The sequence below is a fragment of the Trachymyrmex cornetzi genome, unplaced genomic scaffold (assembly GCF_001594075.2).
Source record: "Trachymyrmex cornetzi isolate Tcor2-1 unplaced genomic scaffold, Tcor1.1 scaffold724, whole genome shotgun sequence".
NCBI lineage: Eukaryota > Metazoa > Arthropoda > Insecta > Hymenoptera > Formicidae > Trachymyrmex > Trachymyrmex cornetzi.
Genome location: NW_017300053.1, coordinates 263,328 through 281,185, shown reverse-complemented (window position 1 = coordinate 281,185; position 17,858 = coordinate 263,328). Strand labels below are relative to the sequence as shown.

At 34.8% G+C, this 17,858-nt stretch overlaps 1 protein-coding gene and 1 pseudogene across 1 annotated transcript in view; both read left to right on the top strand.

Annotated features, from left to right (window-relative positions):
* The window catches only part of LOC108767730 (uncharacterized), a 128,800-nt gene extending 115,385 nt beyond the window's left edge, over window positions 1–13,415 (top strand). Inside the window, exons 2-16 of the mRNA XM_018517734.1 lie at window positions 499–627; window positions 775–902; window positions 1,065–1,217; window positions 1,680–1,797; window positions 3,309–3,647; window positions 3,977–4,094; window positions 4,169–4,301; window positions 4,725–4,915; window positions 6,212–6,227; window positions 6,366–6,542; window positions 10,835–10,952; window positions 11,529–11,702; window positions 11,945–12,118; window positions 12,517–12,758; window positions 13,114–13,415. Of these exons, the coding sequence (XP_018373236.1) occupies window positions 807–902; window positions 1,065–1,217; window positions 1,680–1,797; window positions 3,309–3,647; window positions 3,977–4,094; window positions 4,169–4,301; window positions 4,725–4,915; window positions 6,212–6,227; window positions 6,366–6,542; window positions 10,835–10,952; window positions 11,529–11,702; window positions 11,945–12,118; window positions 12,517–12,758; window positions 13,114–13,290 (2,226 nt within the window). The 5' untranslated portion in view covers window positions 499–627; window positions 775–806 and the 3' untranslated portion in view covers window positions 13,291–13,415. The remainder of the gene's footprint in view (window positions 1–498; window positions 628–774; window positions 903–1,064; window positions 1,218–1,679; window positions 1,798–3,308; window positions 3,648–3,976; window positions 4,095–4,168; window positions 4,302–4,724; window positions 4,916–6,211; window positions 6,228–6,365; window positions 6,543–10,834; window positions 10,953–11,528; window positions 11,703–11,944; window positions 12,119–12,516; window positions 12,759–13,113) is intronic.
* Window positions 13,416–16,382: 2,967 nt separating this feature from the next.
* On the top strand, window positions 16,383–17,015 carry LOC108767729 (uncharacterized; annotated as a pseudogene).
* The last annotated feature ends 843 nt before the right edge of the window (window positions 17,016–17,858 follow it).

Below are 17,858 nucleotides of genomic sequence, written 5' to 3'. Positions count from 1 at the left end.
TCGTAGTCGGCGGTATTTCATTTTAAGGAAAAATCTGTTTTCAGGATTTTAATAGGAATCCTTCGTGTGGAAACGGTCGAGAAAGTCTCGTGTGATTTAGCATGTAGGTACGCCATAGGGGTTAATTATTTCATTCGGAACAGTCATTAAAATCATATTCGTTCGTTATGATCAACTAATAGGTCTCGGCATAGCAGAGTGTTTTACGCGTGTACACGCATATTATATGCAACCACGTGCATAAATATGTTTGCGAGTGTATGTGCCGCTGGAGCGTACCGATGGAACACCGACGCGACGGGAGGCACGAAGAGTTACTTGCGTTTCTACGACTACCTGCAGTTAATTTACAGCAAAGTGCGCGGATAAGTTCCACCGTTATTCTTCCAATCGGAATCTTCTCGCGAGCGGTTACCTCTTCTTCGCGGACGTTTTCTCTTCCTCATAACGGCGATATACCCGATTCACCTCAAAAACCGATGACTCGTTTCTGCGTAGGTCGATCCGGATCTGCATAAGCGTGAGCACCGACTCGACCGCTATTCATTTATAAGCTCCAGTGAGAAGTTGCGACCACCGCGTCGGTCGAAGTTAATAACACAAGGAAAAGGAAGTCACGCGATTGAGGTAATAAGGATGATGAAACAACACGGTTGATATATCTAAAGCGTTAATATGTCTCGAACGAACAGGGTGCGATTACACACTTATGTTAGTTACTAAAGTACACAGACGACTGGGATCGTGTTCTCATTAAATGTATTGCTCATGCAGCTGCTCGGTAATCTAACAGCAACGACTGGAGCATGGCCGACGAAGGATCTGACACATCTAAAAGGGGTGATATCCTAGGGGACAGCAATGCCGACAGCAAAGTGCCAGATGAAACCGAATGCGATGATGTAAGACGGGGATAATGCTCTTTCATGTCTCGTCAACTAAATGAATTCAAATCTAGAAAGAGAAATGACGCTTGCTTATGACAGTAGAGATATTTCTACCGATGTAAAATGTAGATTATCAAGTAGGCATAGTTACGACATAGGACAACGTATGTTTAATAGGCTGATAAAACTCCGATCACGATAACCACTACGAAAAATGCTTTAATAACGACGCAGCTGGGACCGTGCGATGCTTATCCGCATCCTGTCAAAATTTCGATCGTGGGTGCAAGGAAAGTTGGAATGGCTTGTGCTATCGCAATTCTGATGAGAGTCTGTATATAACATATATAGATCTATTATATAGAGTGTTTTAGAATTTTTCGTACAAAGTCTAACAGTATTCTGAAATAAATATGAGCTGAAATAAGAGAAAATGTTATATAAACATAAATTTTAAAATGTTTTATTAAAAAGTTACAACAAAAATGTGAAATGTATAAAAAATGATTTTACTTTTTACAAAAACAAGTTTATATTTTAAACTGATATCCGCCCATGTAAATACAAGTTTAAATTAATATAATTTTGAATTTATCGCCTTTTTTGCGAGGGTAAAGGAAACCTTCATGTATATATGAAAATTTTTTGTAAAGTATTTTAGGATCTCTGTTTATATATATATATTTTAATTCAAGTCCTAAAACATACTTGTTAAAATTTGTACGGAAATCCTGAGATAAACTCTGTATAGCTCACAAGCTTTGATTAATTGTTTTTACGTAATCTTTTTAGCGGATAGCGAGTGAGGTCTGTTTGATCGATCAAAATTCAGACAAAGCTTCTGCCGAAGCCGAGGACATTCAGCACGCTGGTATCTTTCTGGGATGCCCTCTGGTAGTTGGCACATCAGGTATTTTTCTTGCTAAAGATACATATTTACATATTATATAATAGCAATAAATAAAAAACTATATCAGTTACACAATACTTACATCTATCCAACTCTACTTTTTCCCATTGCTTCTGACCATATATCATCCTTACACAAAACGTCTCGTCACATCTGTGTCAGATAAAGCTAGTGTTAGAGTTGTCATAGCGGTTAACACTTTAGATCTCGTCGTCGTGCTCTAATCATGGAATCAACGAGTCGTGAACGTCCATGGACGATGTAGGCCTTTCGCGCGTTAGGTGCGAGACAGTACAAATTCCAGAAATTTTAGATTGATACGTCTGGACTGATGAATCCGCCGAGCGTCACCTGCAATGTGTCACGATCTGCTCCGATCAACACCCATTTCAAATCAACGATCCGTTAGGCCCACGGATGTCAAGGGGTCTCTGTCAACGTGCAGCGATTCAGAAACAACGTTCTCGCATAGGTGGGTTTTGAGTTAGCAGCAAGTTTTGGAGGCCAGAATTCCCTCGGACCTGTCCTTTAATCTCTACTCTCATCTACATCGCTGGCCGCTTATATGCTGGTGAACTGGACGAACGTTTCCCCCGAGCTTTTCACGGACACTCTCGTAAATCTCGTCCACTCTTATTTATCTCGATCGTGATCGGCTCCACGACGCGGTTTTCTGTTTCTGCTTCCAGCGTGCGTACAATGCGCGGTTACCCCATCCGATGAGCGGCTGGTTATAAAAGCATTGTATCCTTCGTGGGAATCCGGGACAGTAACGGAAAGAGTGTAGTACGATCAGGTTTGATCTCGTGGGTAGTTTCATCGAGTTGCACCACGTTTGATCTTAGAAATGATTTCGGTTTATTTGACTTTTCTCTGTTCGGCATTGCGTACAACACGTAGCGTTCGTATTTATACCTTTATAAAGGATAGCGGAATGATTCTTCTGATCTTGTCTCGTGCGAGGTAGCAATTACTGGAACAAGTGGGACGACTTTTTTACGGGCTTGCCAACTTATCTGTAACAACATCTTTCTCCGTCGTAAATGTATCTTCCGTATAGTTGCGATACCGCTGCGTGTTACTACAAGCATTTTGTGAAGGTGTTGCCTCGGATCTGTACTCTTTATTTTTCCGACCATGCCGGATTGTCTTCCCCGCTGTCATTATCAGCGCATCTCTTCCGATGGTGATTCTCTCTCGAAAGGGGAGAAAATTTCTTATCCACTTTCGTCGTTTTATATTCCACGCACTTCCGAGGAGCTGATGATTGCGCGGTTGAATAAAGACGTCGTTCTCCGGCGAGAGATTCTCCGGAAAGGCGTATCTGATTCTTAACGAAGCTATTTCCCGTTACGGCTTCTTTCGCGTGAATAGGTGTCTTCTCTAAAGATTCGAAACGATTTATACCTTAACTCTCTCAGGAAAATGTGGCTAAAATTTTAAAATATACACGTATCTAGAAATCACCTTTCCATGATAATCTACGATCTCTACAATTGATTGTATTTTAGATATCTACAAGGTACAGGATTCGACGGTAGTAGTAATTGCGGTTTGTGAAAAGAAACTTGAAGAGGAGGTGAATGTCAAGCACAACATCGAAGTATTCAAGAGGATCATTCCTACAATTGCAAAGTTGGCTTGCAAGGCGGTGTTACTAGTTGTGACTCAACCGATCGACGTGATGTCGTACATCACCTGGAAGTTATCCAAGTTTCCTTCAAGCAGAGTGCTTGGCACGGGGACTCTGCTTGATAGCTGCAGGTTTCAGGATTTACTGAGTCGGAAGTTGGGACTGGCGCGAACGTCAATCAACTGCATGAGTATCGGCGCACAAGGCGACACATCTGGTATTTGATTGACGTCCTGACTAATTTTACATAGATTCGCGATGTAATTCTAGCAAGTACTGAATATAATATAGATATAAAATGTGTGCATTTATGTTATATAGCAGTTACATTTGTTGGGATAGTAGTTAGTGATAAGATTTTACTAGATACTATTTTTACACTAATAATTGCATCTATTGGAGTATTTCTAAACGTCATAAATACACAGACGAGATTTTTACATAGATATTATTTATACCGAAAAGTATTACACATACTATAGTTATATTGTAAACGATCTAACAGTTAACGACGTCTCTTTCTCTCCAACATCTGTCGTTTCACAGTTTCCATATGGTCGAGCGTTCACGTGGCGGGCACGAAGATACGAGACATAAACCCACGAACGGGAGAGGCGGATGATCCCGAGAAGTGGCGTGACATTTCCGAAGCTGTAAATAAAACGTCAGTGGTTAAGATCACTGGATATTCTTGAGAAAATTTAAAGAAGTGATAAAATCTTCGCGTTGTGTTTGTAGCGACACGGAGCTTAATCGGAAAAAGGGTGAGGGAGGACCGAACTGCTGGGCTCTCGGTTTCTGCACTGCTGAGATCGTCGATGCCATTGTCAGGAATACTAAAGTCGTATTGCCAGTGTCGACGTACATACACGTGAGAGATATAATCATGTTAACACATTCAGTAAAATTATTGAGTGAATTTAGATAGATTTTAATAGCTTATTGCTAATATTACTCTAAAATTAAACGCATTAATTTAATTCTAAGATTTCACATTTGAGTTGTATAAAAATTCAATATTTTTCTGGTACCAATTGGTTGAAGCATAGATTACAGGATAATTAATTAGGAATTGAATATTGAAAAGAAAGGAATTTGCATATAATAAGTTATAAGATAATGATAATTTTTTAATTCGCTTTTTCTTGTGTTTTATCGACTTTATAATTATGTTGACTCTTTACTAACAAGTAAAGTATTTTTGTACCTTAAAAAAAGCGTTCTCAGGTGCATTTATTCGCATGTATCGATTGACACGACGGGAAAAACAAGATCAAGGAGTCTCTGTTCACAGAGTTGTGCCCACGGGACCGATAAAGACGTGTACATGTCGGTACCCTGTGTTCTCGGTCGGGAAGGTGTGTACGCCACGGTGCGACAGAAGCTGAACGATCAGGAAAAGACGGCGGTACAACAGTGCGCCGACAGCATCCGCGGTGTGCTACGTGAGTGTGGCATTCTTCGCGAGTCGAGCGACATTGAAGAGTGACGACCGGTAGACCGAGGAAAAGAGGAGAGCGAACGTAAAGGACTTGCGAACGGATGTGAACGGACCAGAACGGATACGTGGCGCGGAAATAGCGAAGAAGAGGAAAGGGAGTGGAGAGAAGGAACGACGTTTTAGAATGCATCTTCATCAATAAGGGCAATGCTGCACCTGGCAACCGGTTTTCTGCGTGCGTACATTCGATCGTCATAATAAACGATATATGAGTGAAACTCGACTTCCTGGAAAATTAAATCAGCCGCGTTCTCCTAAGATTGCCTGCGAACGGTACACGCTACAATATTCCACGCGTGCGGAGCTTATTACCGTTTCTTTTTTACTCGATCGAATTTTGATTTACGCAACCGAACGATGTACAGCGGAAAGGTGAAAGGGCGGATGAAAATGCACTCTCCATTGCATGCGAGTATAAGGTTGAGAGGCGAGTATAAGGTTGAGAGTTGCGGCTAAAGGAAATTGGATAATTTAAACTACAATCTTTTTTTAGTTTTAAGTCTTGTGTAGTGAAGTCGTTGTATTTTATACATATAAAGTTATATATATATATATATAATATGTAATTTTTTAATCGTAGAAATTGAATAATTATTGGATAATAATTAATGGGATGAAACATTACACACAGAATTACACTTTTATAATAAGAAAAAGAATAGTAAACTGAATTTTAATGAGGTCTATAAGGAATAAAAGAGTCGATTTCTAAGAATCGTTTTTTGATCCCTTCTCAAATATCCTGTAAAATACAAATTGGCAGTATCCAGGAACGCAGCGCATCCCACCTGTGCGGCTTCGTAGCAGCTGTCGATCAATTTTACGACCTTCTATCCGCAGAAAAACGAAAATCATAGGAACGATACGTCCACAATTGGCGATTCGTCTCTACATCTGCCCCGAGCATTTACTTTTTTGTATAACGAGCATTCTTTCCGATTATAATTGATTCTGTACGGCACGATTGAATTTATCGATAGCATCTTTTCATCTGTGATCGAACGTGTTAATCGGATTGTATATCTCCCGCTACAAGATAACTTGAGGTTCACATCTCGTACATATAGTACATTATGAGCGTACGAGATATGTATGTTGAACACGAAAGGCAGAGAGAGTTCTCTCACGTTCGATCGTACAGAACCAATATAATCACCTTATTGTATATTCCATTTTATGTAGCCATTTCAAATTGACAGTAAATCTACTTGCTACATTTCCGTTGTTAACTTCATTCACCTCCTGTCAAAGATATTTTTTTCGACTGTCTGCTTTTCCAGACGTATCCTATCTTATGTAAATTTTGATGACGATACGTCAAATTTTGTGGTTTTAATTAGAAATATTCACGATGTCAAGCGACTTTTGGTTCGTCTAAATTATTTGGTGTTATACCTCCAAGTGGAAGAATATCCACCATAAGTGTACAACCAGAAGTGTATCGTGGATATGACCGAAACGAGAAAGAAATCACCTGAGGTAGCCAGCAATACGGTAACTGTTTTACTGGCCAAACAGGCAGAACATCTTGTGGATGGCCATCGTGTCAAGGTCGTCGTCGTGGGCAGTGCGCCTAAGGGTGTTGCGGTCGCTATAGCGATTCTATTCAAAGTTGGTGGATTTTCGATTTTTTTCTAGTTTCTAACCTTTCGTACCATTTTGATTTTTTAATTAATTTTTTACGCATATACGCTGTGTATTTTTATTATAACAATGATTTAATTATTTTATAAAATATAGCAGCACATATTTTTTATTAAGCATATGATGGCACATACATAGATAATGAACAAAAAATTGTTATACTTTTTATAACCTTTGATGATAAATATTATGTAAGCATAAAAATTTATTTACAAATTAATTCGCGCAGTAATTCTATAGATGCATACTTTATAAATTTATAATTTGTTTTTTTAACAGTATAATATTTTGATATTAATAGTACATTTCATAAATTACCATTAACTTCGTAAAAATGCTGATGGGTATAAGTCAATGTCAATACTAATATATTATTACTTCATTGATGTACAATTTATATACTTCGAAGGTATATCAACATTGATTAATGCACGTGTGCGTAATAGATCCGTGTCTCATTCCATTAGATGATACGATAATGTGCTCGATACGTCAATCTAAACATGTCCACAATGATATAGAGTGAATGAGACATAGCGCCGGTATCCACATGGTTCGAGCACGTAATTCGTATTTGTTCGTCGAGGATCAAAGATATAATGCTACACGTTGGTGGACCTCGGGAGATATACCCTCGAGTTGCACCCAACAAAGGACGAGCCAAGGAATGCCCTAACGTGTGTAGGTTCGTGCATGAGTATACCTGCAGGTCTACAGAGGCTCCTGAATGTAGGCTCGTTAGTGTGTACGTGTGTGCCGGCTCAAAAAGGCTATTATGCAAATGATCCACGGAAGACCAGAAGAGGGAATTCGGTTATAAGAAGGAGTAGGGTGGAATATGAAAGAGGAAAGGAGATAGCAGGAAGAAGACTATAGAAGATGTAGAGAAGTGGGCCGAACCTTTCGCTCGTTATCGGATCGTAACGCGAGCATTTACACGTCGGCCAATGCGCCCCCGCAAGACGGCTCTAACTGACTGATTTATGTTAGTAACTATGGAGAGAGACTGCAATTTATAACGCCGTTCGTCTGAAATCCTCGCGAAACGAATACAAATAGTATTGCAATATAATAGTTGATTTAAGATTTTATGAAGGATGTGCTTAGAAGCTCTTTAAAAATTTCATGGAATAGTTGCGCATAGACTTACTTTTTGGTCTTAACAAGCCCCAATTATGTAATAATGGAAAATGTGAGAAATATGAAATTGTTTGTAACATTCTAAATGAAACTATATATTACCATTGTATTGTTTAGGCATTATTTCGTATCTGTTGCATCAAGAAGGAAAATTAACAGTTAGACGGAACGCATTGTGGGCTGCAAGGTGCAACAGCTAGTGTTGTATCCATATGTTGGGTACATTCGGTAGAGAGTAATAAATGTGGGCGACTAATTCTAGGTTTCGGTTTCCGCAAATTTACGAGGGCAAACAATGGTGTGTGCATGCGGTGAGACGCGGAGGGCGTAACTGACGGACGATAGACTTCTCGTTGGCCGGACTTATGGTGTATATCGAGAGACTAAATAATATATAGTGGAGTTTATCGTGTATATTATCGAGGAGGAGTCAGGATAGTACCGAGAATAACTAGGATATTAGGAAACCCGTTATCGTACATGATAACAGCTTTTGAGGAAAATTGCCCGCGTTCCATATCAAATTAATGCTATAGATTTTCTCAAAACCGCTTCCTTGATTCTTTTGACAATGACAAATGACTTCCTTAGTCTTTATAAAAATTAGAAATGTATACTAATTAGAAATAAATGAAACTTGTTATCGTACATGATAACAGCTTTGAGGAAAATTTCCTGCGTTTCATGTCAAATTAATGTAATACTATGGATTTTCTCAAAACCACTTCCTTGATTCTTTTGACAATGACAAATGACTTCTTTAGTCTTTATAAAAATTCGAAAATAATTAGAAATATATAAAACATGTAATTGTATTCTAGCCAATATAGATTATTTAAGACTAACTACAAAACTCGAAATTTTGATGGCGCTTGTCCGACATGACCATGAAGATCTCCTGATTACCGGAACGTTCGGCGGCAGAAGACGCTGTGGAAAAAAACAGGAAGGAGCGTTTCAAGAAGACGAGCAAGAAGTGAAAGATATGACGAGTCGTGCTGCTGCACTTTGCGTTGCAGCATGGCAGATTGCATCAACGAGATCATCGCAAAGTACGAAAATACGATCGCTTGCCGTCTACCTTGCGAACCTACCCAAATTCTTCACAACTGTAGCGCGTCAGACATCTTTTTTCTTGTTGTTCTCTCAGTTTCTTGTCTCATTGTGACACACCGTGTTGGATGGTCCGTATCAAGCTGTGCAAATTATACGGGCAGAACCTTCAGCGAAAGATACTTCGTTGATATATCCTGGGCCATATCTACATCGATATTTAATATGCAAGTAGTTATGTCATCTTACGGACAGAGTATCAGATAGTGAGAAATTGTGAGCATTTAAATGATTCAGTAAAATAAGGAAATTAAAACTTGCTCCCAAACTTATCATCGTGTTATCACGACGAGAATAAATGTTTCAAGGATTAATGAAAAATGACTATTGCCTGCATTTCAGCATTGATAAAATACATTTCTAGTAACAATATTTCTGGTTTACAATGGTGTTTTTACAGCTATGTAATTATTTAAATATGGATCAGTATGGAAGACAAAAAACTGATCAGAAATATTTATTCTGTCTTCTACATTTTTATATTAATTGTGAAGTCTAACATTTTGTTATATACATTAATATATAATCCAATAATCAAATATTATTTCTTTTGGGTGAAATATTTCTTGATAATTTTCTGTGTAATACGTTATTGAAAAAAATATCTTAAAAATATTTTTATCTACATTAAAAAAAAACATATCTATCCGATTAAAAGAAATTGATAAGCATTTTTATTATACAAATAAAAATAGTACAAAAAAGAAGAAATCCAAAATATTAAAAAGAAATTTACTAAGTATTTGTAATTAAAAATATAATAAACGCAAATGAAAATTATATGCTTACGATTATTGCAAGACAAAAGTGACGGATCTATTCAAAAGTTTCAACAGCTCACGATACTCCACACCTTTCGGAAGACACGCTTGATGAAGATAATTAAGTGGTGTACAATAACAAATCGAAAGCAGAAGAGTTCAACATAATATATTAAGAAGTCGTTTTGTAGTTAGTCCGCCGTTTGTCTTAACGTGAAGTGTGAAAGCACCATCTGTCTGAGGAAAATACGTCCATCTGTTCATATATAAGCGTCTTAAAATGTATATAACGTAAAGTGTTAACATACATCATGTAATATACACCATTCGTCGTCATTACTACAAAAACGCGTTTGTATACGCGATACGATGGTCCTACGAGAATAATGCCCATTAACTTTTACGGGGTGATTTACATGATTGTCCGAATATCCCATTATACTACAAATTAACCTGCACAAATTAGAACCGCTCGAAGCTTAATGATCTATCGTTCAAAAACGAATATAGATTACCAGCGGTCCCTTATTATACCACTCGTTTGCCGTGCCATTTGCCACACTTCACGGACTCGTATAACGTTACATTTACGATATCCTTGGGTACCCCTAGTGTACGTTACGTTAATGAAACTATAAAAAATTCATGGGGAAACAAATAGCCAACATTTACGAAGAAACCATGATTGCGGGAGAAAAATGAAGCACGTGCAGACAGAGGGTCGTAGAAGCATTCTTCATGTTCGTTTGACATTTCATGAGGAACGCGGTCGCTACGGCCGAAAATCTTGTAGCGATTGCCGGAGGTAGGACGGACGGTAGTCCCCGGGAAGAGGAACCGACGAGAAGAAGCCGTACCGGTCCCATAATTATTCATGAATGAGTTATCGCCCTGCGCAAGACATCGTTTGTGTCACCAGACACCGGCGGCAACCACGACGATCACGATGAAGCGAAACCGACATAGTGGATTCCCCCGAAAATAATGCACTTCTCAACACTGTTTCTTGATCGGATCTTAACGATTCCTCGCATTAGGGGACTTTGCAAACAGTGCGATTGATCGCGTACTCACTCGCATCTTAATGTGATTCTCGGGGGGAGGGTCTGATGCTCTTGTTGCGTAACGATTCGAAGCGCGTAATAACGCTGCCTGCTGGGCAGCAACTAGTTGCCGTTAATTACTCTCTAGCTTCTCTGCTCACTACCCTGTTCAACCATTCATCCCTCTGTGATTTTTTCGCAGCGCCTTGCCTCCGAGCTCGTCCTCATAGATGTGAACGAGGATCTCGCCAAGGCGGAAGCAGAAGACATCAGCCATGCGGCAGCATACCTCGGCAATCCCAGGATTGTCGGTACCAAAGGTGAAGCCCGATGGGAGGAGGCTGCAGAAAAATAGCGAGACCGTCATTACACTGTCCGCGAGTAACGAGCAATTATTTCAAAACGACCACGCTTTAACGTTCGATAAGTAAATAGCGCGATTGCGATTAGCGATAAGGTCGCCAGAGGTAACATCCGCGTTATTGCCTGCGTTGAATGACATCTCGAGTGTTAATAAAATTAAGATGAATTATGCATGATTTTCACGTGATGTCGTAAGATGAACGCACAAGCTATACGCTTATCTAGAAATTAATTAGCAATTGATAAATGATAATATTGTTAATACAGCGAGAAATAAAAATCGGATCGACGTCGATTTTTATTTCTTCTTGGGAATAAAGTTAATAAAAATTTAAGAATATTTTATGATTATTATATTATATTATTTTCTTTTCCGATTTTTGAATAAATAGAGAGAATAGGTTTATGTTTTAGAATAGGGGTTTATTTTTTTTACACAAATATATATCTCGTGTAAAAGCGCAAAACAAATGAAAATAAATAAAATTCTGTGATAAGCGATAAATCATCCAACATGTATTACGCTCCGATAGATTATGCTTGTGCCAGAGACGCAGCGGTATGCGTGATCACAGTTGGAAGCCAGTCTCGTGAAGATCTGCGGCCAGCCGATTATCTAGAGCATAATCTAAAAATTTTCAAGGACGTCGTTCCTAACGTTTCCAAGTACGCGCCGAACAGCGTTCTTCTCATTCTTTCAAAGCCAGGTACACTCTTATTACTATGCACTTAATGTGTTTGCCATATTAGAAATTACACATATATATCGTCTGGCTTTCTCTAATAAGCATTGTATATATTTAATAAATAGCAACATGTTAGTGCTTCTCTATGATTATATTCTCTGAGATATTTTAAACGCATTATAATTCGAGATTGATCAATTTTAATCGAACATTACACAAGTACAGTATAATACATGAATAATTATTTTGATCATGTTATTTAGTTGATATTCTATCGTACGTTGCTATGAAGCTGTCTGGTTTTCCACCAAATCGTGTTATAGGATTGGGAACGTTTCTAGACAGCTGCAGATTTCAGTATTTTATCGCTCAAAAACTCGGACTTTCAGCAAATGCAATTCAAGCGTTAATCATTGGTGAGAGCGGACCAGCTTCTGGTAATTAGCATTAAAATATTGCAATTGTAATATTTCTGTACTTTTTATTTACGAATCGACGTAAGTCGACACGTCGAAGACACGATGAAGGCCAAAGAATTTCTGTCCATTACAGCTAAAATATCGAGAAAATCGCAATGTAATTACGATATTCGTAACAAAGCAAAATAAAAATTTGTTTTGATATATGTACTGTAGAAGTAGAGATAATTTGAAGCAGCTGAAGTAGAGATAATTTTATTTAGTACAATATTTTAAGGACTAAATTGCAAAATCCGACTTTGTATGGATCTTCATAGCTTTATAAAAAGAGAAGTCGAAAAGGACAAAATATTTAATTTTTGCTAATTTCCATTCTCACTTACATACAAACTCTTTATTTTAATATATAATATTAGTACCGGTCTGGTCCGCTGTTGCGGTAATGGGCATGCCTTTAAAAGATATAAATAAAGAGATCGGCACAAGAACGGATCCGGAATCCTGGGGCGATTTACATGCGAAAGTTGTCAATACCGATAATGAATTGATCCTCAAGAAAGGCTATCACAGTTGGGCAGTTGGAATCTGTGCAGGCGAAATTGTTGATGCTATCGTGCGCAATACTTGTGCTTGTTTTACTGTCTCTACATTTATGAAGGTTTTCTGATCAATTTTATTAGAACTATTAAACTTATGTTTAGTGATATTACTTTGATAACTATATCTCTTATTGCTTTTCCTTCGCGTCGTATAATTATAATATTAATTTATTTTATTGTATAATTACAACATTATATTCATTATTATATACATGATAACATTCATTCGTTGTAATAAAAGAAAATTTATAATAAATATAAAAATAATGATATATATATATATATATATATATGATATACGCGTATATACATACGTAAATGTACGTAAATTTTTTGTTTGCAAATATAAATTAATATATTTCTGTGAACAACAACTCTTCTTTCCCTTAGCCAAAATTGTCAAATGTATTTTAGGGTTGCCAACACGGACTGGAAAAGGATATCTTTACGTCATTACCTTGTGTAGTAGGGAGAAACGGCGTACAATCCTTTATTCATATGTTATATACATCTAAAGAGCAAGAATTGATGACGATATCTTTTCGAAGAATTTATGAGGCGCAAAAATTGATCCTTGACAAGATTGAATAAATAAGAAACGGAATTAAAGAAGTATTTGTTGTACAATTTTATAATTAACGTTATTCAGTTGTAACCTAAAGTATTAAATACTGTCAACAATTAATGTGAGTAAATTATATTTTAGTTCTATGTTTGACAGAAATAAAAATTTATATATATATATTTATTTTATTAATCATGCGTTGTAAATAAAAGGAAATTGCGAGATTTTGATCACGAATCATAATGATTCACGTCAATTAAAGAATTATACTGAAACACTATGTATACATAATGATCTCGTAACAAAGAACCTTATCTTTCATCGTTCGTTTATAATTCAACCAAGTCAGAGAGTTAAAAAAAAAAATCTGCGTTTGTTTTAGGACGATTGGTTTTATTGCGCAATCCAATGACCATAGGAGTACTATAAATTGTAGGGCGTACTTCGAGGATTTCGGTCCCAATTTGCAAAGATTAATGCAGACTACGTATAATTAATTGCTCCGTGTATGGAGCAGTTAACCGCCCCGCTAAAGGCGATCGAGATGATGAAACGATTGCTATTATAAATATAAAGAGAGGTGGTTTCGCGCGGCTCTAGTGGTCAACGATACCGACTAATTTGTTAAAAAATTCACGTATACTGGTATCACGCTTTTTGTCTCTGCCATCCTTTACATTAGTTAAGACATTCGTTTGCTACTCAGTGTTATTGCTGCTCGCATATCACAATAATAAAGTATTCTCAATATACACAAGATCTAGGTCCATATTTGTAGTCGCTGAGAATCATTATTTACGTTTTTTCTTGTATTTATTGTCGATATCTTATTTTTACATCTTTATGTTAAATCATATGATCCAAAAACTTACTTAATTAATTGTTGTGTCATTTATATGAATAACGCTCAATTTTAAAAAAAGTCTATCAATGAAAAAGTTTCAACAAAACCCAAACACATTTATAACTTTTTTTTGTAACATATCACTAAATAACGAGACTTTTATCTGAAGAAAATTTAACGTCATCATATTTAAATAACAGAGAGTTGTTAGAGACAAATAATGAATAATATGGCAGTTAATATATTTAAAAGAATAACGTTTTTGTTGTAAATTACTGATAGTTTCTTTTATTAAATATTTTTTTCTTTGCTAAAGTATATCTTTCATATTTCGAACACACACACACACATTCAAATATTTAGTTAAAATTTAGTTAAGATATTATATTTATAATGGAACATTTTTTATTGTGCTGTACATAATTTTTGCGTACGAGATATCTTTTATTATTAGATTAATCTAAGTTTAAATTCAATAAATTTTAATGAGAAATATAAAGCGGGGGACACAATAAAATATTTATCTTTTAAATATCTACAGTTTCATTATTACGCAAAATATTGGTATATTTATGTATTAATGTTTATAATATCCTTAAATTAAAGACTATAATTTTTATAGTCATAAAGAAATTGGTTAATTACACATCATTTTTATAGCTGGCCTTAAGCGCGGTTGGCAATAAAAATATTGATGAATTATGTTAAGCCGTAATCGTTTAGACATGATTATGAAGAGCTAATACACAAGGACCTAGTAGAATGTGTGTATTAATCTTCATGGAATACCTAATAGAACGTGTACTAATCTTTATGGAATTGTTGAACGTTTATTTAAGGATTTCTACGAATTTATATATTCGAAGGCAACGAAGTTGTTTTATCCCTGAACTTTGCCTAAAATTTACACGTTTTAAAAATGAAAAATCTTATGATACTTATATCTCTGTTATTGGTTGTCATTTGCATTGTCGATAACAATTTGTCAGGGAATAAAAAAAAATTTAATGTCTACCGAAAGGATTATTCGAATGGGTACGCGGAATAAGGATAGACAATACCTGTTGAAATAATTACAAGTAAGAATAAAAACGTATACGTTAAAATTAATTTTTAATTATTTTTTTCTTAAAATAATTTTTTAGGAAAAATAAAATAGTTTATTAATAATATGATTCAGATAATTTTATTTTATTATATTAATATATAAAAGATTATACTGATATTAATTTCAACTTAATTTTGTTGTAATTATTCAAATTCTAGCAATTATGGAATTATTTGTTTAAATATGAACTAAGATTGCACTTATTTGACAAACTTTTTATATTATTCATATTGATATTATTGATATTACTGATATTAATGATTATTACTTGATATTATTCTATTATATCATTTTATTACAAAAAATATAAGAAATATAATAACAATTAGTTTAAATTACAACGCAGCACATACACTTCAAATTTATTTCAATCTTGTAAGTTAAAATACATTATTAAAATCTGAAGCTATTTCGTTTTGGTATTTCAGTCTCAATATAATTACAAATACTTGTTTATCTTTATTAAAATGTGAACTAAGTATCATGAATATTTTAAAAATAGAATAAATAAAAAATATTATTGCTTATATAACATATATTTCTTATAAACCTGACTTTTTGTTGAGCTATCTAAATGAGCGAATTAATTGTGATGAATAGTTTGACGATTTTTGTTAATGTATTAATATCAGATTATTATGAATAATTAAAAAAACGTGATAAGACATTAATTATTCTGCTAAAAATTGAGGAAGATAATTAGATTTGAGATATAATGTCTTATATTTAAAAAATAAACACACAATAAAAAGAAATAGAAATTTTAGTTTATTTCCATTAAACTTCGAGTTGGGAAGGTAACAATATATGTATATTGTCAAGATTGATTTTTATATTATAAAAAATGGGATCGTTATTTAATTCCTTAATCGTAATTGCAATTAAGTTTTATTTTTAGAAAGCAACATGATAATATTCGTAATAAATATTAATGATTTAGTTCAAGGACAGCATCCTCTCATCACTTCTTTATACTTCATTATTACTTCTTCTACAATTCAACATTTTAAATACGTCAGCGAGTTTAAAGTAGTAATAAAAACGTAGTTTACATAATCACACATATCTAAAGATGACTATAAATAGCGGAAATATTCGGAGGAACCTGTCAGAATACAACAAGAATCAGAATTGTTGAGATTTTAATGCCAGTAGTGTCTCGGATTCTTAATTATTAGGATAACGTTCAAATTTGCTGCTGGTCTTGTATACGTGTGTGCGTGACAGATATTTATTAAAATTTAAATATTAAAAATGGCGAGAATGTTTGTAATGTCTGTAATTGTATTGATAGTGATAAATTTATCACTATCAATGACTTGTCAGGGCAATAAGAATCGTCCATTACAGACCGGATATCAACAGCAACAGGCCCAAGAGAACAACAGTTTTGGTCTCACTCATTTCATACAGATACCGAATAGACCGCAATGTCCGGAAAATCAACGATTGGATAAACGTTATATATAATAAGATAAAAGATAATAATAAGATAATAAGAGTCTGTTCATTATAATGATTAGCTATTTAAATAATTATAATGTACCTATAATAAAGTTAGACTAATATTATTATTTGATTAATAATATTCTAATTTATCATAAAATGAGTTTTATTTTCGACAAGTCAACTTCAAGATATTGTTTAATTTATCCTATTTTTATGTTGCAGCTTGGATGATACATATACAAAAATGTTCTTGATATTGGCGATCGAAAACCAATGCTTTATTGGCACAACTACAATTATTTCTAATAAAAATGCAATATATATAAAGCGGTAATCATTGGATATTTTAGGTGCTATGTATAATCGTGGGTCAGGAATTCTACACTTATCTAATCTTTATAAGTTGGGGAAACTCTATTGAGGCAGAAATATTTTTATCTTTTATCTAAATGTATGTAATAATATTGTGTACTTTGTTAAAAAAGCATACTACAATTAAATGAATATACTAATAATTGAAGTTTTAGAATTTTTGAAAATACACTGAAAACTGAGAAAGTTATATTTTAATTCAAATGAATTTCGCAGAAGTATATATATAATAGCAGAGAAGTGTAGTCTTGGTTAACTAAAGCTTAACTAAGGTCTTATTCTATCGTAATTATAAAGTTTTACTTTTTTAATGGTATTATAATATTATACATCTTATTCTAATTTACTTCACTTTTTTACCGCATGGATCGAGGAAATGACATATTAAAATATAAAATAATATGGTATAAACACTAAAAATCTTTAAAGACTGAACCAATATTCACATGTCTTAATTGATGGAGCAACATCATAAGTTTCTATTAGAATTCTTGAAATGGCGACTTTCAGCCGCCGTTTTCTTGTGATTAAAAAATAAAGCAACGAGTGTCGAAAATAAACTCTTTAAGAAGCTGCATTTTTAAAATAGTACATGTAAATATCATGGAGTAATATGAAAGCATTAAAAAACAATAGCTAGCTGTGATTGAAATGTGTTCGACAACACTGACATTAATGCCATCTCTTGCGAAACACTTAAAACAAAGTCACATTCCTAATACATTATATGTATAAGATATATGATACACTGTATGTACGTCGGATCCGACGTAATTCTTGGTACCCACCGTAATTATAGTTATAATTGACTCACAAGTTAA